This window comes from Arachis ipaensis, chromosome B4 (assembly GCF_059453495.1).
Source record: "Arachis ipaensis isolate K30076 ecotype BB chromosome B4, ASM5945349v1, whole genome shotgun sequence".
In the NCBI taxonomy this organism is placed as follows: Eukaryota; Viridiplantae; Streptophyta; class Magnoliopsida; order Fabales; family Fabaceae; genus Arachis; species Arachis ipaensis.
Genome location: NC_142439.1, coordinates 125,881,369 through 125,907,052, shown reverse-complemented (window position 1 = coordinate 125,907,052; position 25,684 = coordinate 125,881,369). Strand labels below are relative to the sequence as shown.

Genomic DNA, 25,684 nt, shown 5'->3' with positions numbered 1-25,684 from the left:
AACATTTGAGTATAAATATAAAAAAAGATCACATCACAATTGAACATTATTATATATTTGATAGCTGCGTTTTGTGCTAATTGAAAAAAGTGCAAATTCCGTGACTCACTAAATGGCTTAATTTAAAGTCCAAAATAACTATGAAGCCAGTATCACCCACCTTGCTTCCTTTGCTTATGAACAGTATAGTTTAGGAGCTTCTTCATTGTTCTTTTTCTTTTTTACTGAGTTTCTTTTTAGATTTATGTTCACAAAAACAAAAAGACTAATAAACCTTTATGTTAAGATTTATGTTCAACTGCAAACATTTTTATATACTTTCAAGTTTCATAAAAAATGCACCTCAAAGACACCATACCATATAAAACATTCAAACAAAAAAAAAAAGAATTAAATTGTGACTTTCGTATGAAATTAGGATTATCTTAGATGAAAAAAGAATATTTGAATTTTTAAAGAACCAACATAGATGATGAAATTGACATTAATGTGGGAGCTCTTTTATAAATATAGATTTTTAACATTTTTATTGTATAAAATTATAAACCCAATTTTTATCATTAAGAATCTAAAGTTTAATAATATGGACAACATAGTAAGATTTATACGCAAAATTCTGCTGCGCAAAAAAAAAAAAATCTTACAATTATATTTTTTATATTCTAAATTATAAATTCTTAACCCTACTTTTTAAATTATAAATACTAAACTCTAAAGTAGCTGTTGGGAATAAGTAGTATGACCACAATCCAATCAATCACGTGTCAAATAATTTGTTATTGTTATTATATTAAAATGTTAATATAATAACGTCCTTGATTAAATTTATAGATTTATTATTGTGATAGTGATCATAATATTGAGAGATAAATCTTTTATAATTTAATCTAAATTGTTCTTGGTCATAGGATTATTAAAAAGGACATTAATAATCCGGAAAGATCAATATATATATATATATATATATATATATATATATATATATATATATATATATATATATATATATATATATATAATGGTCTTCATTGGATGAAGATTAATAGACTCATTTATTAAATTATATATATAGATGGTGCATATAGAGATATGACCATTGAACTGACTCACTTTGAGAATTCCTAATGGTTATAATTACCGTATATTTGTCAATAGGATATTCTCAGGATGAACACAGTAATATAGTTTCCTTTGACCTGCGACTGTCATAGTAATTAACAATGTATTTATTATACTTTGATTCCGGACACCTAATACCCTAGGGTGCTAGTTGAATGGATATTGGGTATGATTTAAATACTTGTAGAATTAATAATTAGTCAATAAGGAATCCGTCAACTCTCGGTAAAGAGTTTGAGCTCTATGATTATAATGACTGAGATGAATAAAACCTTGGCCAAGGGGATTGAATGAATGAAGAAATGAGTTTCTTAGGTCATTCACAGTTCATTATAATAATGGTAACAAGTTAGAGTTTGACAATTAAACCATACTCTAAGGGTTAACCAAGAGCTGGAAAGATGGAAGGAATTATACTTTATTCTTCTTAGGTTCTTAGTAAAAATATATTACTTCATACTATCGGATCGTTGAGGAGTGTTGCTAGACGCCAACCTTGATTAGTAAATTTAGTATGACTAATTTACTACCCACTTAGTATTGAACCTATGGGGTCACACACTAACGAGTATTCTAATCTTTGCTGTAGAATTATTTAATTATTAATTTGATTTGATCAAATAAATAATTATATTAATTTAAATATAATATTATTATATTTTTTGCTAGCACCAAGAATATAATAATAGTATGATAATTGAGAATATTATATGAGATTTGAGAATAATTAGTTATTCTATTTCTAAACTTGAATTCTAAATTTGGATAAGATCCTAATTGATTCTGTTTCAAATTGAGTTATGATATGATTCATAAATTTGAAAGATTCAAGTTTAAAATAACAAGATATGATTTAAATTTGAATTGAGAATCAAATTTAAAATCAGTAACAAATCTCATACTATATATATGTATGCCAAGAGTAAAGGAATGAGAAAGAGACGAGAATAAAATAGAAGAGTTTTATTCCTTTACCTATATACACATAAATGTATGTGAGCCTAATTCTTAGAGAAGAATTTTATGGCGTGCAAAGAGTTGCAAGAGGTTTCTCAATTTAGATCAGATGTCCATTGGTCAAGGAGTTGACAGCAGAGATTGGTCTCGGTGTGGATACGCATAGCGCCTTCGTACCATCGAAGGAGAAAAAAGATTTTTACTAGCGTACTCAGGTATTTAGATCTGATCTACTATATATTTATTATTGGAATAAAGTTTAAGCACAAAATAGATCTTTAAGGATTATTTTCTTTTCTTCCGCTGCGTGTTATGAACACATGATAATCCTTCAGTAGCTAATATTAATATATTGGTATATATTATAAATTCTTAACCGTACTTTTTACAACAATATTTTTATATGGAAAAGAAAATTCCCTATATGCTCACTTCCCTTTTTGTGTTTTAAAGTTAGGGGTTCCTGAATTTTCCTTATTAACATTTTGAGCAGCAAAACCCATGCCAATGACCTAATTTGTTCATGTTACTGTGAATAATTCTCCACATTCAAATCAAAATTACTTGGACTTTCAGGACTTAGGAGTAGTATATATTTATTAACATGGTAGACTAGGTAGTAGTTCTTCCAGTTCTAGATATAACGTCCTAATTAAATTCCTAATTGATTTAATGAAATTAAAGTCATTTTCACATTTCAGATTCTATTAATTATTTTTCTTTCTTTTGTTTGAGTTCTTTCATTTCGTACCTTGCATTAAATTAAACCTAGAAAAGACAAGACTGCACCTCTCCAATAATGCCCACCCTCTCCTAACCAATACATCATGTTTATCGTTTGAATAATTAGATAATATATATTAAATACAATAAATATATAATTATAGGTGTTATAGCTAGGCGACACAAAATTACAGATATTAAATTTATTTTAGATTATTATCTCAATTATTACCAAATTAATTATATATTTATATAAAATATATATTAAAATATAAAATTTATATTAAAAATTGAAAAAGTCTAGGGACCAGCAATTTTGTTAAAATTTAGCCAGCACTTAACCATCAAAAGTAAAATGAATAATCCTCCACCATTGGATATAATCTTCCACCGTTAAATACATTTATGATGGCTAATTGATGGCTATATATCACAATTTCTGTTGGCTCCCTAGCATTCCTCTTAAAAATACATAAAACAATATATATAATAATTACTTTAATAACTGATTTTTTATAAAAACACAAAACTTTGTTTATGGTCCTATAACAAATAATAAGTGCAAGTGCAAGTACAAGTACAACCTTAACCGTAGTTTAAAAATTACGCAAGGATTTATTGTTGTGCTGTGTGGGGACCAATCACCCTACCACTTCACACTTCACACTTCACACTTCACAAATCCCCAATATGCCCTGCATTCTCACTACACACATTATTCATCATCATCACTTACCATCATATTCATTTCATTTTCATTAAAGAATAATATATCATGCACGTACAACACATATACAATCTAATCAAAGGTACTTAACTCCTCCTTCCAAATAAAATAAGGTGCCTAAATATATTATTATAAAGTACGTATAGGGTATGTATTCTATAAACCATGCATGTACATGCACCTTTATATATTATATATCATCACTTTAGAATAATTTAGATATATGTAATCAATGTATACACTACAAGAATAATTAGTTTTAACGACAAACTTTTAACGGCAATAATACAATGGCCACTATTTTTTGTATTTAAGTTATGTTTTTGTGGCTATTATATATTTGTCATTAATATTATATACTATAATGACAATTATTATTATTGCCACTAAAAATATAATAAAATTATCTTTAATAAAAAGTTTTTAGTGGCCATAATACTATGGCTGGTATTATTTTTATTAACATATAAAAAAATTACTTTTAGTAAAATGTTTTTAATGGCCATTGTATTATGGCTAGTATTAGTTTTATTAAAATCTTTTTTTATAACAATTAGAGAGAGAAGAACAAAATTCACGGACACCCCCTTTCTCTTAGCAACCTAACCATAAACGCAATCAACCATCACCATCCCTCGTCGCCGAACTCTTCTCCTCTAGTAGAGGATGCTGTCGCCACCGATGGAGACAGATCGTGAGTGTCATCACACTCTTCTCATCGCCGAACTCTTCTTAGCTCTCATCGTTCCTCTTCTCTCTCTCTCTCCCTCTCTCTCTCTCTCTCTCTCTCTCTCTGCGAAACAATGAAGAAGGTGAGGAGTCGCCGAAGGTATATTCGCCAAGAACACCGACACCGGAGACAGCATTGCCATTAAGGTCATGGCTAAATCCACCATTCTCAAGCATAGAATGGTTGAACAGGTCAACCTTACGCTTTAGTCTTCTTTGTTTACTTATCTTCTCAATTATTGTTAATTGTTCCTTTGATTCCTTTTGTTTTAAGTCACACACTCACGCTTGTTTTTCATTTAGGTTGAATTTATATCAGCCACAAATACAAGGTCAATAATACACTAATACGCATTCCTTCCATTATTTGTTTACATTGTGATTTTTTCTTTTATAATTTGTGGAAAATTGAGAATATGCACATAATGTGTTTGAGAAAATGCCAGCTGGAGCTTCAACCGTTTCTGATGATTTTATGTTGCAGGAAGATGTGAAACTCATGGTGGGAACAGGCCTTGATGCTTATAGGTTATCCATTTCTTGGTCAAGATTGATTCCAAGTATATAATACTCCTAACTCAAACTTGTGTTTGTAATGAGAAACGTTGAAATTTAATTTATGTTCTGTATTAGTTTCTATAGTAAAGCCTTGTATAATACTCCTAAAATCATGTATGTTAATGAACCCTTATACACACTGTTGTTTGAATTAATCAGTGAAACTCTTGTGCTTGAGACACAATTGCTTATTTTACAACTGTAGAAAGAACTGAGAAATATGAATCTAACAATCACTTGAATGCGAATGCAGAAGAGACTTCATAAATTATGCAGAAGTGTGTTTCAGAGAGTTCGGTGACAGAGTCTTATATTGGAATACTATGAACGAGCCGAACGTGTTTACCATAGGTGGTTATGATCAAGAAACAACCCCACCTATACGATATTCGCCCCCATTTTGCCAGAAATATAATAGCAGTAGGGGTGACTCCACAACTGAGCCTTAGTTGGCAGTTCATCATATTTTGCTATCACATTCTTCAGTAGTGAGATTGTATAGAAGAAAGTATAAGGTATATAGTATTTACTTGTTGCAAAGGAAAAAGCTTTGACTTAGTTACTTAGCTTATACCAACTCTTAATTGAAGTTCATAGTCTTTTTATATTGAATTTAGATTATTCTTCCTGCAAATGATACAGATGAAGACTGGGCAGCCACTCAAAGAGCCCATGATTTTTTTATTAGTTATTAAGTTAGAGACCTTCAACTGGTTGTTTTACTCTCATGTTCTCCTTATTTAGATTACTTAGTTGCATAACCACAAGGCATTACCTTTGTTCTCCGGAAATTTGATTTTCTTGATCCTCCTTCATGTAAGATACTTTTTTCTTATTTGAAAGTTTACTAAATTGTTCTTTTTTTCTTTCTTAGTAATGTTAAATAACTGAACTTGATTCTCATTTGATTGTGGTAAGTTGCTTCATTTCTTTTTCTTTTTTCACTTGTTATTTCAAAAGTTTTTGAATTCTTTCTGTGGCTTCTTCAATGGTGTTCTACTGTTACTCTTGTTCTTTTTATCGGCCCAGAGTTCTGTTCCCAACTGATTTTAATGCATATGTTTAGTTTCTCTTTATTTTAATCTTCCTGTTCCATCTTCCATGACAATTAGTGATTTAGTGGATTTTACTCGACTATAACTTGGCGATGAATGACTGGCTTTTCTGCAGTTGAGTCCTTACAAGATGCCTTGAAGCAATTATATCTGATTGATGCTATTGATGAAAATGGTGCAATTACAAGTATTGGACAGAAGATGGCTGGTAGTTATTTCTCCTTTTCTTTTTTGGTTTAATTTTAAATTAGTCTGGAGAAATCATGCATTTCACTATCATTATCTTCATCATGAGATGTCATTCTGAATGAGTATTTCAACAAGTTCCTTGTGCACTATTTTCTTTCTAACTTTATTAATTTTAATTTTATTTTTTTGTTCTAAAATTCTATGCAGAGCTTCCATTAGAACCTTCCTTATCACGAACCTTGATGGAGGCAAATGATTATGGTTGCATACCTAAGGCTTTGACTGTTGCTGCCATGTTATCAGCTGAAACTACATTGCTACCAGGGTGGAGGTTTTCACTCTCTCTCTCTCTCTCTCACACATATATTATTTCAACAACAAGGGTGAATGCGAATCATTATAATGCATTGTGCCATTGGTAAAGTAGTGTGACAAATGGCTTGTTTTGTTAGGTCAACAGACACAAAGGAATTCATCACTTCAAGATGTGACAAGAGTGGAATACTTGCATGTATATATTGGTGCTGTGCTTGATTCCATAAGGTAATGCAGTTGCTAGTTTTTTGTGGTTTGAAAAAAAAATGAGAGCTTATTTTTCTTGAGTTACTACTCTATTTAGCTTATTTAAAAAGTAAAGATAGACCTTATGAAATTTTGGTTACATAACATGTGAAAACTGGTTTTTGGCTAACAAGTTACCTTAAAGTAGCCGATTCAGTTGGATCCAGAATAGTTTGATTCTAAAAGGCTCATAGTGCTAATGAATTAGACCCTCGTAAAAGGAAAACACAATTGCTTTATGTGTGTATATTTTTCTCATTTGATCCTAAATTTTTCTTTTCAGAGATTGATCAAACATAAAGGGATACTTTGCATGGTCTTTCATGGATGTATTTGAATTTTTGGATTTTGGTTTAAGTGTTTGAAATGCTTTCTGCAGAGCTTCATTAAGATTATGTTTGCATATATCCTGAAGACATATCTCTTGGCTTAGTTTTACAGGTACTTACTAGATTAATTGTGGTCATAAAATAATTTTTAATATATATGAATTGATGTTTATAAATTTATTTTTTTTAAAAGAGTAATGGTGTTGTGCGAAAGTTTCATGAGTAATGATCTTCTGAGTAGGTTTACAATTGAAGGCTTGAACATTCACATTAATTAGACTGCAGCAGCCTTTAATGATTGATTCATTCATTCAAATTGTAAATGGAAGGTTTCAGAATGAACTTGGTAATCTCATGGTCCCTCAATTCAATAAATATTTTTAATTGTTATTGACAAGTTCTTCCCACTGTATTACAAATGTTAACCATTTATAAGCATTACTCTCTTTTTTATTGTCAATACTAATGTCTAACTATTTAATTCTTATTAAAATTTGTATCAAAGTCAAACCAGGTACACATGAGCACTCTTTTTTCTATTCAAAGTTTCACCCACCTAAAGAAAGTTTTAGAAGATGACTCGTCAAGTGGCAATTCATCGCTAATCAGCAGCAATTCCGACTTAGGTTCTTGCAGGATTGATATAGTTATAGCCTTGTAGTATTTCTTGTTTAGATTTGTAATATAATATATTACTTTTCAAGGAATTTTTGTGTATCAATATTTTGAGATTAATGAAATATCTCATTTTGTAGTAATTAATTTCAGTATATTTATATTATGCATAACAATAAAATTTGTTGGCAAAAATAATTGAGATTCTAATAAAAAGATAGTTCGTTGCTTCTAAGAAAATAAGTATAATATAACTAAAAAAGTTTTAAGATTTTAGTGGCAATAGTAATGGCCAATAAAAGTGAATAACATTACATTTTTAGTGGCTATATAAATTGCCGATAAAATGGGTTTTGGCGGCAATACTAATAGCCGCTAAAAATGAATAACATTGCAATTTTAGAATAACTTTTGGTGGTAATATAAATTGCCAAGAAAATGGCCGCTAAAAATTATATACTTTTTGTGGCCATTAAAAAAGTCTTTACCGACAAATTTTATAATTGCCGCTAAAACCTTTTAGCGGCAAAGCATAAGACGGCTAATGTCTAATTGCTGGTAAATGTATTAGCGGCTATTTTTATTGCCGCTAAAAGCAAAATAAATGGCCGCTAAAAGTGATTTTTCTTGTAGTGATAGGAGAAGTAGTTTAGAGTCTAGACATTATAATTAACTATAAAGCACGAATAATTAGCTGAGTTACGTTATCGTATCTGTACCTCGAACATATTTTAGATACGATACTTATCGATATTTGTTCAATATATGTGCCTGTATATTCAATCGTATCTTAATAAAAAATAAAAAATTATTTTTTATACATGTGTAAATATACTTAAATATTATCACGTGCCAACATATTTAATCTTATTCTTAATATAAATTCTTAAAAAATAAATTTAGAAATAATATATTATTATTTATTAAAAAATATTTTAAATATATTATATAATTAAAAAAATATTAAAAATAATTAAAAATTTATTTTATATATATACACCGTATTCTTGTAATAATTTATAAAATTTAAAAATTCATGTGTGGAAAATTTTATATCATATCGTATTTTCTGTCAGTGTTAATGTGCATCACAATTTGCACGCACTATATATATGAACAGATTGTAATCCCAAGAATCTTAGGTTAGTTAAAAATAATTAGTATTTATTCGGTGAATTAATATAAAGAAACAGGGTTGGCAGATAGTTGTGCAAGCATAGCATGATATAGTGTGCCATGACCATATGTAAAGGAGACCAAACAAGGCAACACGCCAGAATATGTTACCATATATATGTGATAGGAAAAATTTCAATCGGAAACATCAGTATTTCAAGTATTTTAACCGTTAATTTTAATTAATATATATTATATATATTTTTTATAATTCAAATCAACGGTTAAAACAATTGGAATACCAGTATTTTCGATATACTTGAAACTGTGATATTCTTCTTTTGCCTTCATATTTCAATACAGTAGGGACAGCTCTGTCTCCCTTGGCTCGAATCACTATCTCTTTTTTCTAATTTTCCTTATTTATTTTTATAATTTATCTGATGATCAAATTATATAATTATTTTAAATATATATATCTCTGTTATTTAAAGTTTAAATTAGATGGTTATCTTATTAGTTATTAATGCTTATACATTATAACTACAACATTCTTAGTAACATAAATTAAAATTAGTTAAAATAATGTATAGTTGTTTCTTAATTAAAGATGTTAGAGTTCATTATGTTAATAACTTATGAATAAACTTTGTTATTGTTGTATTATATGTGCTATGATGAATGTTTTATGCGAGTTGCTTATTTATATATAGGCTAAGAATATAATATAATTATAACGATGAAATTAATCTAATATTAAACTAAAAAACATAATATTAGTTCAAAATATACTTAGATATTATATATATAATATTCTAAATATATTCTAATAAAAGATGTTAAAAAATTATAATTCTAATTTTCTTAAGACTTATGCATATATATAAGTAATTATAATTACATTCGCAATTTTACATATGATTTATATATGAACGATTTTATTTATTGTTTAAATGTTAAATAGAATAATTTATTATTGTTTTGATTTGGACCGAATAAAAATAAATTTGAACATTTTATTTTATTTTGAGAGTTTAAGGTGACTCCCAAGGCCAAGCCACTCAAGATCCGGGAGCCCCCCTTCCTCCCCTTGGGCCCTGCCACCACACCCCGCCCATGAACGGGTCGGGGCCCACTCCACCCAGCAAGAAGCAGCAGAAGGAATTCGACTCCTTCGTGCTTCCTCCGCCCGACAAGAAAGGGATAAAGCCCGTTCAGTCCCCTGGTCCTTTTCTTCTCGGCACCTTCCCCCGGTACGTTTCCCCCAGAGAAGAGATTCTCAGTGAGCCCTTGACTCAGCAGGAGATCGACGCTTTGGGAATGGAAAAGGAAAAGCTTTACCTGTTGTGTTATTTAGATAGAGATGGTTTGACGCATAACATGTTGGACAATATTCATGCTCACTGGAAGCGAAAGAGGGTCTGCAAGATTAAGTGTAAAGGAGTTTGTAGAGTTGATATGGACAATGTCTGCCGCCAGTTAGAGGTTATTATCTTCTTCTCCTACTTTTTTGTTTCTTGCTTCTTCATTCTTTATGTTTCTCTAGCCTCCTAATGTCATTATTTGGTTTACCAGGAGAAGACAGGGGGGAAAATAATCTACAGAAGGGGTGGTGTGTTGTACCTTTCCGAGGCAGAAACTATAACTATGGAACACGGCCGCGGTTTCCCCTGATGCTGTGGAAGCCTGTGCCTCCAGTATATCCTAAGCTTGTTAAGCGTGTTCCAGAAGGTTTAACGCTACAACAAGTAACTGAAATGCGTAAAAAGGGAAGGGAATTAATTCCCATATGCAAGCTAGGTACCTCTTTAATGTTGAGAATGTCCACTACAATTCATCTTTAAAGCAAAATTATTGTTCTTTTCTGCTGGCAAACAGCCATTTATCTGTCTTCATTTTTATTGTTTATACAAAGAAAATGATATATTTTCTTGTTGCAGGAAAAAATGTCAGAGAGGCATTTGAAGAGTGTGAACTTGTCCGCATAAACTGCCAAGGGCTAAATAAAAGTGACTATAGAAAGATTGGAGCCAAACTAAGGGTATAAACATTTTTGCCACAATTTTGTATGCAATATTGAATGAAGATCAAATGGATTTAAGCCTTTTTTATTTGTTTATTTGGTTTTGCTATTATATCATAAGACTGTTTTCTTTAAAAACTAATGATGATCTGTATTTTTTAAATGTAGGATCTCGTTCCATGTGTATTGCTTTCATACTTATGTGGAGAGGGCAAAATTGGAAGTCGGCTCTACCAAATCCCACAGATAATTCAAAGGGGCCCAATGAACAAAATAACAAGATACTAGCATCAGAAGTCTCAGCATCAAGTCGGCAGGAGAATTCATTAGAGAATGAAGGCAATGACACTAGCATGATTTGGCTTTGGAAAAAGTTGAGGTGTCGTCTCCCATAGAAGATAGCAAGCAATCTGTCACTAGTGCTACTTCACTTGCAAGAAAATCTGAAGCCGAATGTATAAACAATGTTACAGGCTCCTATGGTGAGCGGGAGTCTCGCTGGAACATTCTCACTAATATGACTTTGTCGGATGATGACAGCCATGCTAATTGCCCCTCAGAAGCTTGGAATGAAAGCAATGGAGCCGAGGATATGATGGATAGCAAAAGCTGCAGTGATGGCCCTTCTACATCAGTTTTAGGATCTGAGGTAATGTTAGGAACTAATGACAGTTCTTATTTTAGATGAAGATTCTTTGGATGTTGACCCTATTTATCAAACTACAGTTTCCTTTGCCAAATCAGCTTCCTCCGGACCAGTCTTTAGGAGACATAGTAAGGTTGTGGTTCAAAAAACTGCCAAGCAACAAGGTTCCGCTTCCTCCAAGGGAAAAGAAACTGCTGCCATTCCTGTGAAAGATAAAGGTGAAAGGGAGAAGACTCAAAAGAGTTCTAAAATTCAAAGAAAAACAAATTTTGATGAACGATTTCTTAATGTTGTACCACGAGGAACATTACGAGTAGATGAACTTGCAAAACTCTTAATGTGATACTTATTGCTATCATAAAATGTTATGATCTTATCAAATGCACCATTTTTGTTAATTTGCAATGTCCTACATATTATTTTGTACTGAGTGAATACTCATCTTATCACCTGATTTTAACTTCTGATAATTTTTTTTGAAGGACTGAGGCCCCCAATAAAAAAAAATGTCTATTTCAAGCTAATTTTCAAGATGAGTATAGCAGAACCAATCTCCAGCATATCCAATAGACAAATAGCACATAAATACTTACAATTTTATCATATAATTCCCCTCCCATTACAAACTCAAGAATAAACACTAAATATTCTAATCAGGGTAATTAATCAAGGGAAACTCACATTTGAGGCAGAGATGTGAAGTAATATGATCCAAAAAAGATTCATAATTAAAATATATGAGCATGGCAAGTAATATGATCCAAAAAATATTCATAACCACCTCAGTAATATAGTCAACAGCCTGCTCAGCACCAGTTGGTCGCTCAATGCTTTGACCTCCACAAGTGGTTGCAACATGACAACCAGTAGCTACTGCAATCTAAATTGCAGCAAAACCTACTGCTCCTCCACCTCCCACTACTAATATCCTTTGTCTGTTGAGATAAACCAAAGAATATTAGTGAGTAAAACAAAAAGAGGTTTTAGCAAGATGAATTTAGAGGGTATAAGATGAAAACTTAAATTCATCCAATTGAAATCATACCCTTCAGTTATTCTGGCAGTACTTTTTAGATCACGCCAAGCCGTTAGTGCAGCAAAAGGTATTGCACTTGCTTCCTATAAGATAAAAAATATCAGCAAACATGCTTTCAATTTTTATATCTCTTGGTTAGGAAGGACAAAAAGGTTTCCAAGAAATAAGAACATTTTGGATGATATGTGGCTCACATTTTGAACAGATCAACATGACAGATAAAGAAGTTGGATATGTTTCCTGATTAACATAGACTACAAGAAGTCCTAAAGAAACTAAATTTGATGTGAATTGAGCCTATAAAGCATGCAAATGTTTCATAATCTATAGGACAGGCCAGCACATTTTTCAGATGTTTCCTTCTAGCTACAGATCTTAAAATAATTATGTTTTTCAATGTACTGCCATTTTTATATTCAAAATTCAGTTACGATTAAGTCTTGATCATAATATAAGCCAATCACTATTGCCGAACCTTTGGGTGAATTTTATCATATAATATTTTTTGTTTTTGTCTAAAGGATAATAAATCTCAAGCAACATTATCATGTCCTAAATAAAACTCATCTTTTATTTTTAAAAGAAATAACAGGACCACCGACATGCAACCTCAGTCACTAAACAAAGCATATTATAATATATTAACTAATTAATTAATTGATCCAGTACCAATAATATTGGGTTGGACTTGCTTGGTAGTCACAGATCCTGAAAACAAAAAGGCAAAGATGAAATATTATTAGAATATGATTTTTTAAGGGGATCTGAATTGAAATTTGATGGCGAAAAGAAAAACAAAAGAAAATAAACAATAGAAAAATAATGGAAACAAATCCATCAAGATATAGATAGATATGTGTATGTGAAGAAGAAATAATATAAAGAGTTTGGAGTGTGTTGTTTTCATACCATAAAATAAATAATAATGATTGATGATCCTTACTCTTCAAGGTAGAAAGCTGCTATCTAAGCTTAGACAAACTATTATCTATCTCTGTGTGTGTGCAACACCAAGTGAAATTTTCTAAAGAGATTTATATAATAATATATTTTTAAAAAAAGACAAGTGAGTGATTATTATTAGTGATGACTGGTGACTTTAGTGGCCCGTTTTTAATTAAAAATCTGATTAAATTGTACTCGATCAATTGTACACGTTCTCCTTTACTTGATATCTTCAAAAGAAGTTAAGACATTAATATATTTAGTCCATATCATGAGTGGTGAGGAAAAGACAGCCAAACAACATAAAAATTTCTCAAGTAAAGAGGGAATGAGAGAGCTCACATTGCCTACAAAGACTGAACGAGAATCTATCTCCTCTCTGTTGACCTGACTAGCAGATGCAGTTCCAAGATCTATCCGGAGATTAGAATCAATAACAGACAATGGAGTCTAACAATACACTGGGATAACATTATTTACACATTAACATAGATAAGAATGAGAAGGGAATGAAAAAGAGATAGAAAAACATAACAAACCACATAAAAAATGGTCTAAATGTATAATGCAATAATATTAAGCATGAAGTCATGAAGTCCTGTGAACTCTAAAACAGAGGTCAATAAAATTCAGTTTGAATTTGTTCATAACCTGAATATTCAAATGAGTATACAAGAATATAGCCTTCACAGCCAAGTGAGAGAGTGCTACTCATTAGCCAGTAACAAACAAGCCAAATCATAATCATCCAACCAGAAACAAAACATCTTGTAGGCAAAGGAGTTAGGACATGTTCTATGATCAATGCAGAACGAGAAATCATTTACAAAATAAAAATTAAAATAGCTACCCTGAACAGATCCCATCTCCTTCTTGACCTTGGCTTGCATCTCTTTAAGAGCAGCAGTTTCATCTTCTATATCCTTCAAGCGCTTATCCATGTCATCAAAATCCTGCACTTACAATAGCAGTGGCGTAACATCAAAATGTGAAATGTAATCAGCTAAACAGACCCAATAAATTATTGGCAAACAAATATACTATCAGAGAACAAATCTGAACTAACTTCAGTCTTGGTCATGGCTAAGTAGGTTTTCATCAGCAGTCTAGAAAGCATCCTTGAGATTATCAAGCCATTCCCTGGTGAGTTCATTTCCAAACTGCTTCTGCTCAACGTCAGCAGCCAGAGCTTTAGCAGCCAAGATAGCAGTCTTCAGCCTCTCAACCAACTTCTGGTCCGGCTTCTACCTTCTAATTTCACTTGTACATATGGTAAGCAACGAGTGTTCCTGACTGTAATTAGTTATTATCAGGTTGTTAATTGGTTTAAGAACTGTGGAGCTTAATATTAGTTGATAGTTAATATATAGCAACTGAAAATGGTTTTGTAAGATAAAGATGACATGTGCTGGATGCCTCTTTGCAGAAATGTTCAGCGGATTATGGAAATGGAGCTTACAAAACCATGCCTGATGTATTGGTTATCGTGGACAAAACCATTGCCATGGAGAAACATGATGAGAATTTGAGAAGCAAAATGGTGATCATGCACAAACTGTTTATGCCATTATATATATAGCTGCCAATGTTTTAAGTAATCCAATTCATTATTATGTTTGTAGTGCTCGAGTCATGAATTTAAAAAGAAATTTCCATCTTTGAATGCCGGAATCCCTAAGGCTTCTATCACAAGTTGAGTCTGTACTTCCTCTTCAGGAGTGTCCTAAAGGGGCTAGTGACAGCCTGTGCTTCTTCACTGGCTTCAACAAGATCTTGACGATTACAAAAGAAAGCACATGCACCAGGAGGCGACAAACTACTGTAAATATGACAACCAAGTGCTGATACTCTTCACATCATCGCTCTATTTCTCAGCACTAGTAATGACATTCTTTGCTTGCTACTTGACAAGAAAAAAAGGCAGAAAGACAAGTATCATTGTGGGAGCCCTTAGCTTCTTGGCTGGAGCAATACTCAATGCAGCTGCACAGAACATTGCAATGCTCATCAAAGGGTATTGCAATATTATGTGCAGCTGCATTGAATATTGCTCTAACCAAGAAGCTAAGGGCTCCCAGAATGATACTTGCCTTTCTGCCTTTCTTTCTTGTCAAGTAACAAGTAAAGAATGTCATTACTAGTACTGATAAATAGAGCGAGAATGTGAAGAGTATCAGCACTTGATTGTTATATTTGCGTAGTCTATCACTTCCAGGTGCATGTGTTTTCTTTTGTACACATCTGGGAAGAATTTTCTCGGGAAATCGTTCATTGATGTCACCCCACCTGCAACAAGAACATAATTCTTAAGTTGCAAGGATAAATTTTACTATGACAAAAGCTTAAGTTCAGTTGAAAATTTTAGTTCATTATATACACTGTAATTTTGATGTGATAAATAAAATACATTTCATATAAAAACAGAATAACACCAAACAAACAGAATATAAGCCGAATAACACCAAACAAACAGAATCCACCACCACCTCAGTTTAAAATATTCACATTTTGTATATTTTAATACACTATATAATTTAATAAATAAATAAATAAATAAATAAATATAACACAAATTAAAAAGAAAATGAGAATCGCCATTCATTGCTGCAAAGACTCACAGATAGAATGATAGATACACATATTAAGTATTACAAGACAAAGTTCTAAAAATAACCCAAGGGGAATAAAATTAAAAACATAGTACAAAACAAGCTGTAATAAATAATAATAATAATAATAATAATAATAATAATAATAATAATAATAAATAAAAAAAAATTCACATGAAAATTTATGAGTCAGAGTCTTTCACTCTTGGCTGAGTCATCTTCCATCGAAGCACATTTCAGTAGATAGACGAAAAACAAAAAGCAGATTCTTTTTTCAGTTTCATCTTTTGAAAATAAAATAAAATAAAATCATCCAGAAGTGAAGATAACAAAACACTGATTCAGTTTGGTTTTGGTCAGAAAATAAAAAGGGAAAGTGAAGAAGAAAAGTTGAAAGAACAAATAAAAAAAAAAACAGAAACTAGTGAGCACTACTTTGTGTTAATAATGCACTGAAAAAAAGAAGTTTTTGAGAGTTTTCTCATCCATTACTGGAACAAAAATAGGAATTAAGAAAAAGTGGAATAAAGATGCATGTCCCAGTTGAAAGCAAAAAAGGGGAAAAGCAAAGGGACACAGAGAATTGCAGAAGGGTTTCAATGAAAAGTCCATGAAGCAACATAAGAAATTAAAAAGAAACAAAAAAAAACTTAGGAGGTGAATACTTAGGAGTTTTACTTACTCGTGCTGAAGAATAATGAGAAGATCAGAAAGAGATAATAAGAAGAAGAAGAAGAAGAAGAAGAACGGTGTTAGGCTAATATTGAAAGAGAGAGTGGAAGAAGAGAGAACTAAGTGAAGAAGAAGAAGATCATATTTGTTTAGCACAGAATATTGAGATATAGACACTAGGCACGGACCTAAAAAAAATGGTAAATAGTGGCCTTAGTTTTTTTAAGATTTTGAAGAAGCATATATATGGCGCTTTTTTATTTGAATATGGAAGTAAGAGTGGTGTTGAACTTAAACATGGGGAATATAGGTACTTCACAGCCATGTGGTGTCAGTAGAACAATTCGGAGGATTCGAGTTGCGTTGGATATTCCATTTCGTGAAAAAATTGACAACAACAAACAACTCGGAGGGCCCGATTTCTAGCTTCTGAAATTTATATTTGCCCAACCACAAGTCGGACCATGCGACTTCTTAAGCAAAATTTTAAAATCAAACAACTCGCATGGTCCGATTTATATACTCCGAGTTTTTTCAATTTTTTTTACACTCTGAATTTTTTTCACTTTTTTAAACACAAATCGAAGGGTCTAATTTGTGTACTCCCACAATTTTAAAAAACACCAAAAATTACCATGTTAAAGTATATCACTTATTTTGCTTCCATATCAAAATTTTTTAATCTATATATGAAATATGTACTTGATAAAATAAAAAATATTTAGTAATTTTACATGTAATTATTTTTAATAATATGATAGATTTAAGCATTAATTATTTTTTAATATTTTTATTTAATTAATTTTATATTATATACTTAAGTTTTTATATTTTTAAATTAATTTTTATATACCTATCTCTATGAATATAATGATTAGATTTTTTTAAATAAATAAAATAAAATTTACCAAAGTATATAATTTGTATTTTTTTATCAAAATATACTCCATTTCTTATCTCGTTTACAGTATAAACGAAATAAAAGATAAGATACATTTTGGTAAAAATGTTATAAATTATATATTTTAGCAAATAAAATCCTATAAATCACATAATTATTTTTTAAAAGTGGTTATACAAACAAAACAAAAATATTATATATACACAAACAAATCAACACCTATATATTAATGTATACATTTATGTGTTATTTAAATTATTTTAAATATATATTTTATATATGTGACTAATTTAATCACTATTTTTGTATATATATATATAGCATAGTTATAAAGGCAAAGCAAACCTCATATATAGACTAAGAAAGCAATACTTTTTTTTTAACTAATTTAGTGATTAACTTTTAGTAATTACTAAAAATATATGAGTATATCAATTGTTTTTTGCAGAAAATTTGGCGGAGAGAGGATACAAGAATTAATATACATTATTATATGAGAATATTAATATAATTATATAACTCAAAGTATTACTAACACATGTGCATATCAATGTAAAGGAACCAAATTCGTTTAAAAATATGTAAACAAAATTAATAAATATCGAATAAATAGTTAAATTAATTTCTAAAAAATATTCGGTCTTTAAACTCGTTCTTGAAGCTGCGTTTGTTTATAAGTATGAGACACTGAGTTAAAGATACATAAACACAAAGTCGTGAATAGCAAATGAGACATGTAGAGATATTGTGTCTAAAAACACTAAATTATTGTATTTTGTATATATCTTAACAGAAATGACACAGTAACATTAATAAGAGACATGACTTATTTTTTTATTTTTTCTTTCGTTATTCTTATTAATTTGTTATGGTTATATTTTTTATTATTATATTTCTCTTCTTAAATTTTTTTAATGAAAAAAAATGAGAATAAATTAAACTTTTTTAATTTGTTCTAATTTATCTCTGGACAAAAAACAAGAACAGTAATTTTGGTGACTATATCCTTTGTGTTTTGATTTTAGTGTCTTATCTTGTCTTGTTCTCAGAACCAAACGCAGCCGAAAGATTTTATAAATCAAATTAGTCTTTTAAAGATTACAGATTAATCATTTTTGTCTTTCAGTCACTCAATTAGCAGTTTTTGCTAACAATTAATAATACGAAACGTTAACTCAGTTACATATGACACTTAGCATATTCAATTAGATACAGAATAAAAATATTTATAAAAATTTATCAATTTAGTATCATTGGATTATATAAATTGATAGATTTATAATTAGCACTTAATTATTGACTTCCTCAGAACTCTTACTCAATGTAATGATGATGCCCTCCATGTACTCCCTCATATTTATTATGCTGTTCCGTCCATTTTTCCTCTTAAACTTTAAAAGCCAATAAAAAAAAAAAAGAGAATCGTGATTGTGAAGCCAGAGGGGGAAAAATATACAATAGCATGCTTAGCCAAATGTTGATATTCATCAACATTCAACAATTTCAACTACCCTACTTATTACCCTCTTCTCTTTTTAAGCAAAGGATGTTAAGATTCCCCCTCCTCCTCCTACGTCTACCATATAATTGTAGAAAAGATGACAAGTTAATTCCATATTTACCCCCAACACATTCACATGGATACACTATATTGGTGCCGATTACCGAATATTGCTTTTGCTATATGTTGTATAGAGTATAGACTTGTAGGCCATAAGGGTCCTTAAGGGAAAATGAGGAAATATGGGGACCAAATAATATATGCGGTAGATTTGTAGCCCTGTAGGCCATAATTATATAGGGTCCTTAATCGCAAATAAGGAAATATGGGGACCAATAATTAAATTGTATAATTTCTTAAAGGTTGAAACTGTTGCCCTTCTGAATTGTGAATTTGTGACATTAGCAATGTAGCACAAATATAGTGAAACCGAAAATCACATACTAGGGTGGGGAGAATGACAAATAAGAGTATCAAAGGCGGACCAATAAAATTTTATCAAACCAATAAAAAAAATAAAATTTTATAAAAAATAAGAAGAAAAAAAAAGAAGAATAAAGATGATAATTTATTTTTTAAAAATATTATGTGTATATCAAAATCAGTTACTATATATATGTATATAAATACATATATTGTTCAATTCATTTTTAAAGTATATTTTATATTTTAATATGTATTTATATTAGTAATTTATTTTAGGTTTAATTACTCTGTTGGTCTCTGTAGTTTTATCAAATTTTCAATTAGGTCCTTGTATTTGTTTTCTTTTTAATTGGGTTCCTACAATACTTTTAATTTTGTAATTACGTCATTTTCATGTTAAAATTAACATAATATTTTTACCAAAATACATGCGGTCAAAAATTTAATTAAGTTTTTAATTATAAATATCTTCAATTTGCAAAAAAATATTCAGTTAACTCTAATATTTTTTACACTAGAAATGACTTAATTACAAAATTAAAACAATGTAAGGATCTAATTGAAAAGAGAAAAAAAGTATAAAAATCTAATTAATAATTTGATAAAACTATAGAGACTAATAAAATAATTGAATCTTTATTTTAATGATTAATTTTAGTATACATATAACATGATTATTTACTTTTATAACAAAAAAGAAATAAATAAGCTGGTAATAGTATATTGTAAAATTGAAATAAAATTGTGTTATTTGTACACCTAACAAAATAATTATGTAAATGCCAATTTTATTTTTATTGTACCAAATTAAATTATAAATTTTATTCATTTTTAATTCATTATATATTGCAATAAATTTAAGAAATATTTACAGTAAATACTTACTCGCATATTTTGTTCTGTTCAAAATAGTTATAAATATCAAATTATAATTACACATAACGGTTAAGGAAATAATAAAAAGCATCTTCATTTTATATAAATTTAGGTGATGAGTTTATAATTTTCTTATTAATTTCTTTTCATATAAATTTAGGTAAATTTATATTTTTTTATGAATTTTTAATTATTTTATATTTATTTAATAAAATTATTGGTCTAAAATGAAGAAGTTGATAAAATGGTAAAGTAAATGGTTAATCACTATTAATTCTGTAACTTTTACGAAATGTATGACTCACTATTTTAATTTAAGAATAAAGTAAACTACCATTTTTACCCACGAAAGTTGAATACGCTGACATATATACCCATACAAGAAATAAATTACTATTTGTACCTATGAAATATGAGTTCTGTATAACAAAATAATCCAAACACTAAAAAAATCTCAAATTACCCTTCTCTTCGCCACTATTACCATCATCCCCCCTCTCTCTCTTCGCATTTCCTTTTTTATTTTGTCCATTTCCCATTTTTCTCATTCTCACCCCTCTTTACAATGGACTTCTGCTGTTGGCCTTCCCAACGCTAATGCAGTGGCCAAAAGACTCACAATCACGACCACTACACCTTCTCTTTCACCTCCTGAGGCCTCCGACGTCCTCCCACTCCCGATCTGCTTCACCGAGAAGCAAATCCTATTTCTGCCTCCAAAAACCTTGAATTTGTTGGACTCCTTGAAGTACTATCGCGTGATCTCCATCGGCCACAGCGACTTCAATCCACCAACCATCAGCACCGTCGTGCAACCTCCATCAGCCACAACGAGCCGACGTTGCAGAGTGCGAGGACGCTGTCTCCGACGAGAATTGGACTCCGTGACTTCGTAAGAAGATTGGAAGAGAATTTCATCCACCGGTAATTATTTTATCGTTTTTAATATATATTTTATATTTTAATATTAATTTTATATGTATAATTGATTTAGTGACTTATTTTAATGTATAAATAACATAATTGAGTTACAACTTAGTTATATCATATTAAATTGTTAGATTAGTCATAATAATGGAATTTCGATGTCAATATATTATTCAATAATAATAATAACAACGGACAAAAATAAAAGACTAACAAATTATAATTTAAATAATATAATTTCACAAATTCAAGTCTCACTTTTAATTTTAAGAAAATAAAAACGAGAAAAAAATGAAAGGCTAGAAGTGTTGCCTACAGTCCTACACACATTATATAAAGGACCCTTCACGTATTGCATCGACACATAAACATAACCATATAACAATTGTGACCTTTTTGAAACTGAAACAAAATTTAAATGATATAATTTAAATTTAAAAATTTTAATATAATTTAAACAATATAATTTAAATATTTTAAATAATAAAATACATAAATAATTTTATAAAATTTGTTATATTAAATTGGTAATTTTAAATTATGTACTTAAATACACAATTTTAAATTACATAATTTGAGTTAAAATAGTTTATTAAAATCATCTATTTTCAATATTAATTGAAAACGTTCCAATTAAATTAAAATGACCATATCTTCGATTTTGAGTTAAAATAATATTTATTTCAGATACTTGAATCCCCATTACAAATTGCTAGGATGCTGATATTAGTGCATGTTCTTATTATGCGTGCATTCGAGATATGACATCGTCATTCTATTATAAAATGAGGTCTGTGCATATGATATATACTCATTTTTTTTAAATTTTCTTAGCATTCGAAATATAAATGAGTATGCATTTTTGTAATTATTTTACCATTTATTTATTTTTGTAAATATTATATTTATTTAATTTAAATAAAAAATCTAAAATTTAAACCTAACACGTTTTTAAAATATTGAGTGTCAATTAGACATCCCCCAACCTACTCTTCAAATTATCAAATTATGTTCATTGTACTAATTGTTATATTTGAATAAAAATCTAAAAATTGTTTTATTTAAGAAGAAAACCTTGTAAATAAAACACTAAATTTATATCAATTATAACGAAAACATATAGAATATGCGGGACTCTCTAATTGTACTAATATAAAGATAAGTAATATATACTTTTATATATATATATATATATATAATATAATTGGATACATGTTAAAATTATTAGCATATTAAAATAATTCATTTTAAAATTATTTATTTTAAAAATTTAAATTAATAATAAAAATAAATATATAAATGATTTTACTATTTAGAAAACTTGAGTACATATCATACTTTTTGTTATTATTATATATATTGAATCTATACAAAATCAAATTAATAAACATTTAGTATAATAGTATGGGAAAAATTTCACATATGCCCAGTGTACTTTACTGGCATACTAATATACAGTGATTGTCTGCAATCCAAATAATGATTTAAATATATGGAAGGTTTTTGGATGAAGATTTTTTTGGATGAAGATTTAAGAGAATATTGTGTCCATATTGAGAAGAAGAGGAACAATTGGATATATTGCACCTGAAGTATTTAGTTGTATTAACGGTGGTGTTTTGCACAAATTTAATGTATATAGTTATGGCATGTTAATTTTTGAAATGGTTAGCAGAAGAAATAACTACGAAAATAGACAGTCAAATTTCAGCAAAATATACTTCTCAGATTGGATTTACAAAGATTTTGAATAAAATAACATACTATCTCATATTCACTCACTTGTGACCGATGAAAAAAATGATTTGATAAAAAAAATTATTTTTAATGAGTTTATGATACATTCAAACAAATTCATCACATAGACCATCAATTAATAAAGCAGTAGAAATGATAAAAAGATCACTGCACTCAATACATTTCTTCCTAAGCCTTTCTTGTATTCTACTTCAAGTCTATGCTTACAAATTTCACGTATATCTTCCAGCAATATGGATGATGAGTCCAATTCAATGACCACGGTAAAAGATGGCTCCCTAGAATCAAATGAAGCAAAAGAGAGAAAAGCTGTGATAATTGGTGATGATTTTGATCCTTGATGTTTGATTGAGATGAGAGATAATTGATGATATTAAATTTGTTGGCTACAATTATCCAAGTGTGAGGATCTATAAATAGAACAGTTATGTAAAGGATACTTATCCTGTTTAAACATATTTATTTAAGACTCTTTTAAGAGAATAATTTGTTTTTTTTTTATTTTATGAAGCACTAAATTATCTAGCATATCTAATATTTTAAAGACCAATATATCACTCAAGTTTATGTTAGTCCATGCATTATGAGAACGACTATGTTATATGTACACTAAAATAAGTTATTAAAGTCGGTCATCAATATAAAATATATATTAAAATATAAATACACATTAAAAATAAATTAAACCACACATATATTTATATATAAATATATTAATAGTTGATTTTAGTGACTGATTTTAATGTATGAATAATGTTGTTGTTATGAAATATGTAGAAATACATGATCTTCACGTGCAGGCTTGCATGCGTGGTATAAAATAACAATAACAAATCCAGAGACCCTGGTTGTTTCATGCTAGCTAGAGACCACGTTAGTGGGTATATTTACACTTTGGATGGAAGATGGAAAATAAAAAAAAAAGAATATGGGAGAAAAGAAAATGAGAAAAAAGAAAATAGAAGAAAAAGTTGATTTTTTTTATATTGTTTGGATGAAGAGAAAAATGAACAATAAGAAAGTTAGAAGAAACCTTTTTTTTTTTTGATGGAAGAAAAAGTAAGAAGAAAGAAAATCATAACCAAATGAAATTATATTAACACCCTTATCTATTTTATATATAAATTATAATATACTAGTGTATTTAAATTATTTTTCTAACAAAAAAAAGAGTAATTTCAATTGTATTTTAGAATTTTAATATATTATCTTTGTTAACAATAAAGATTTTTTTGAATTTATCTTTTTCTGTTGTCTTTTAAAGGGTAAATTTTTTTAATGTATTTTTAATTGTATTGAAAGGATAAATTTGTATTTTTTTACCTATGCTGTCCTTCCAATATCAGTTTTCTTCGCTACTTTGAGAAGAAAATTTTAACCTGAATCTCACATATACTTTTGCATTTTCTATCCAATTTTACTGTTGATCCAAACGAAGAAAAATCACTTTTTTCATCCATTTTATCCTCTTCCATTTTTTTTTCTCCAAATTCATCTCATCCAAACAAAATGTTAGTCCAAAAGAAGCAACTAGGTTAGCGTTGAATGGCAACAAATTAAGGTGTACCTTCACCTAACATTAGTCATTTTTTAGTATTATACTCTCCGTTATTCTGGTTGGCAATTGGCATATTATCCTTCATTTTCCTACTCAAATTCTATCATGTATATATTTTATTATTGGTGATGCATTGAGCTTTAATGTTCTATTAGATTCATAAGATGTAATATTTTTACTAGGTTTATGTTTGAATAAATCTTTTAAGAGAGAGGTGTCCACTAAAGCAAGGCAGATAGAATTATAACAAGTTTATGCGACGAATTTTGTAATAACATCATCTAAGTTTATTGCTACTTGCTCGCTCCAATAACATACCTCAAATCAGAATCCAAAATTCTTATTGGCTTTTATACTCTTGTGCTCTTCTTCTTTTCCTTCTTCATGACCTCTGTCCTTTCTGATGAAGAAGGAGCATACATATTGAAGCTTATAAGTGTACTGAAACTCCCTGTTTGGTCTCATTTGTAGAGTTATAAAATGGTCATTGTGAGAAGATACAAAGTTACATTTTAAAAAGGGTGAGTAACATTTTATACAGGAATTCTGTACAAATATTTGGTAGGTTGATATAGTTTTAAATAATGTCCATCACTAACGACACATGTATGCAGCAGATGTTCTATATTTATCAACAAACCCGATTTCACGTGTCGATAATAGAGCTATATGTTGAGTTTGAACAGCATACGGGGCTAGACGCGATTGGCGAGGAGGTCAATGTTGATGAGCTCATGGATATAAATTAGGAAGAAGATAACAATGTCAGTGAAGAAGAGTTCGAAGCCAACTACAAAGTCGATGACAAAACGATGACGGAGACCTAGCATAGGCAACCCGGCGGTGCAAAATGAAGCAGATGCGATTGTAAACTAGCACCCATTTAGTGTTCCGTCTTTTATGCAAATTCTAGATCTCACAGACATGCATGTCCCGGAATTTTCTGAGTATGTGAATATGGGTATGTTATGGTTATTAATTAAAATTACAACTACCATATATGGTTGCCATATAAACTGCACATCAGTAACCACAAAGTCGATTAATAAACTTATTATTCTAAATAAGTTGTTTAACATAAACTTTTAAAACCTACCTCGTTGACTCCCATGTCATCGACTTGTCGCC

At 29.6% G+C, this 25,684-nt stretch overlaps 2 protein-coding genes, 1 long non-coding RNA gene and 1 pseudogene across 10 annotated transcripts; 3 read left to right on the top strand and 1 right to left on the bottom strand.

The window, feature by feature from the left end:
* The first annotated feature begins 4,097 nt into the window (after positions 1 to 4,097).
* Positions 4,098 to 5,060, top strand: LOC148569103 (uncharacterized). The gene is made up of 3 exons (XR_015880575.1): positions 4,098 to 4,447; positions 4,559 to 4,587; positions 4,740 to 5,060. It is a non-coding gene; the product is annotated as an uncharacterized LOC148569103 (long non-coding RNA).
* Positions 5,061 to 5,336: 276 nt separating this feature from the next.
* Positions 5,337 to 7,705, top strand: LOC107639744 (putative pre-mRNA-splicing factor ATP-dependent RNA helicase DEAH4). 7 transcript variants are annotated; one of them, XR_002361648.2, is made up of 5 exons: positions 5,337 to 6,076; positions 6,265 to 6,388; positions 6,510 to 6,600; positions 6,998 to 7,059; positions 7,453 to 7,705. XR_002361648.2 is itself a non-coding variant. In XM_021121626.2 (4 exons), exons 1-3 carry the CDS (start codon positions 5,965 to 5,967, stop codon positions 6,589 to 6,591), a joined length of 318 nt encoding a protein of 105 aa, XP_020977285.2. In that variant the 5' UTR covers positions 5,337 to 5,964; the 3' UTR covers positions 6,592 to 6,600; positions 6,998 to 7,705. The 7 variants fall into 7 exon arrangements, 3 of the variants coding, with proteins under 3 accessions (XP_020977285.2, XP_020977286.2, XP_088339214.1); XR_015880574.1 differs by having other exon boundaries at positions 7,189 to 7,705; XR_002361645.2 differs by adding an exon at positions 7,189 to 7,293 and having other exon boundaries at positions 6,510 to 7,059.
* LOC107636972 (CRS2-associated factor 1, chloroplastic-like) lies at positions 7,270 to 11,728 on the top strand (annotated as a pseudogene). Its single transcript, XR_015880790.1, has 5 exons — positions 7,270 to 7,293; positions 9,718 to 10,163; positions 10,254 to 10,478; positions 10,619 to 10,719; positions 10,870 to 11,728. The product of XR_015880790.1 is annotated as a CRS2-associated factor 1, chloroplastic-like (transcript).
* Positions 11,133 to 15,314, bottom strand: LOC148569102 (uncharacterized). Its single transcript, XM_088483105.1, has 8 exons — positions 14,788 to 15,314; positions 14,395 to 14,621; positions 14,179 to 14,281; positions 13,293 to 13,741; positions 13,053 to 13,091; positions 12,393 to 12,466; positions 12,129 to 12,282; positions 11,133 to 11,550 (listed from the first exon to the last, which is right to left on the bottom strand). The coding sequence occupies exons 2-4, from the start codon at positions 14,479 to 14,481 to the stop codon at positions 13,548 to 13,550; spliced, it is 384 nt and encodes a 127-aa protein (XP_088339231.1). The 5' UTR covers positions 14,482 to 14,621; positions 14,788 to 15,314; the 3' UTR covers positions 11,133 to 11,550; positions 12,129 to 12,282; positions 12,393 to 12,466; positions 13,053 to 13,091; positions 13,293 to 13,547.
* Positions 15,315 to 25,684: the final 10,370 nt, after the last annotated feature.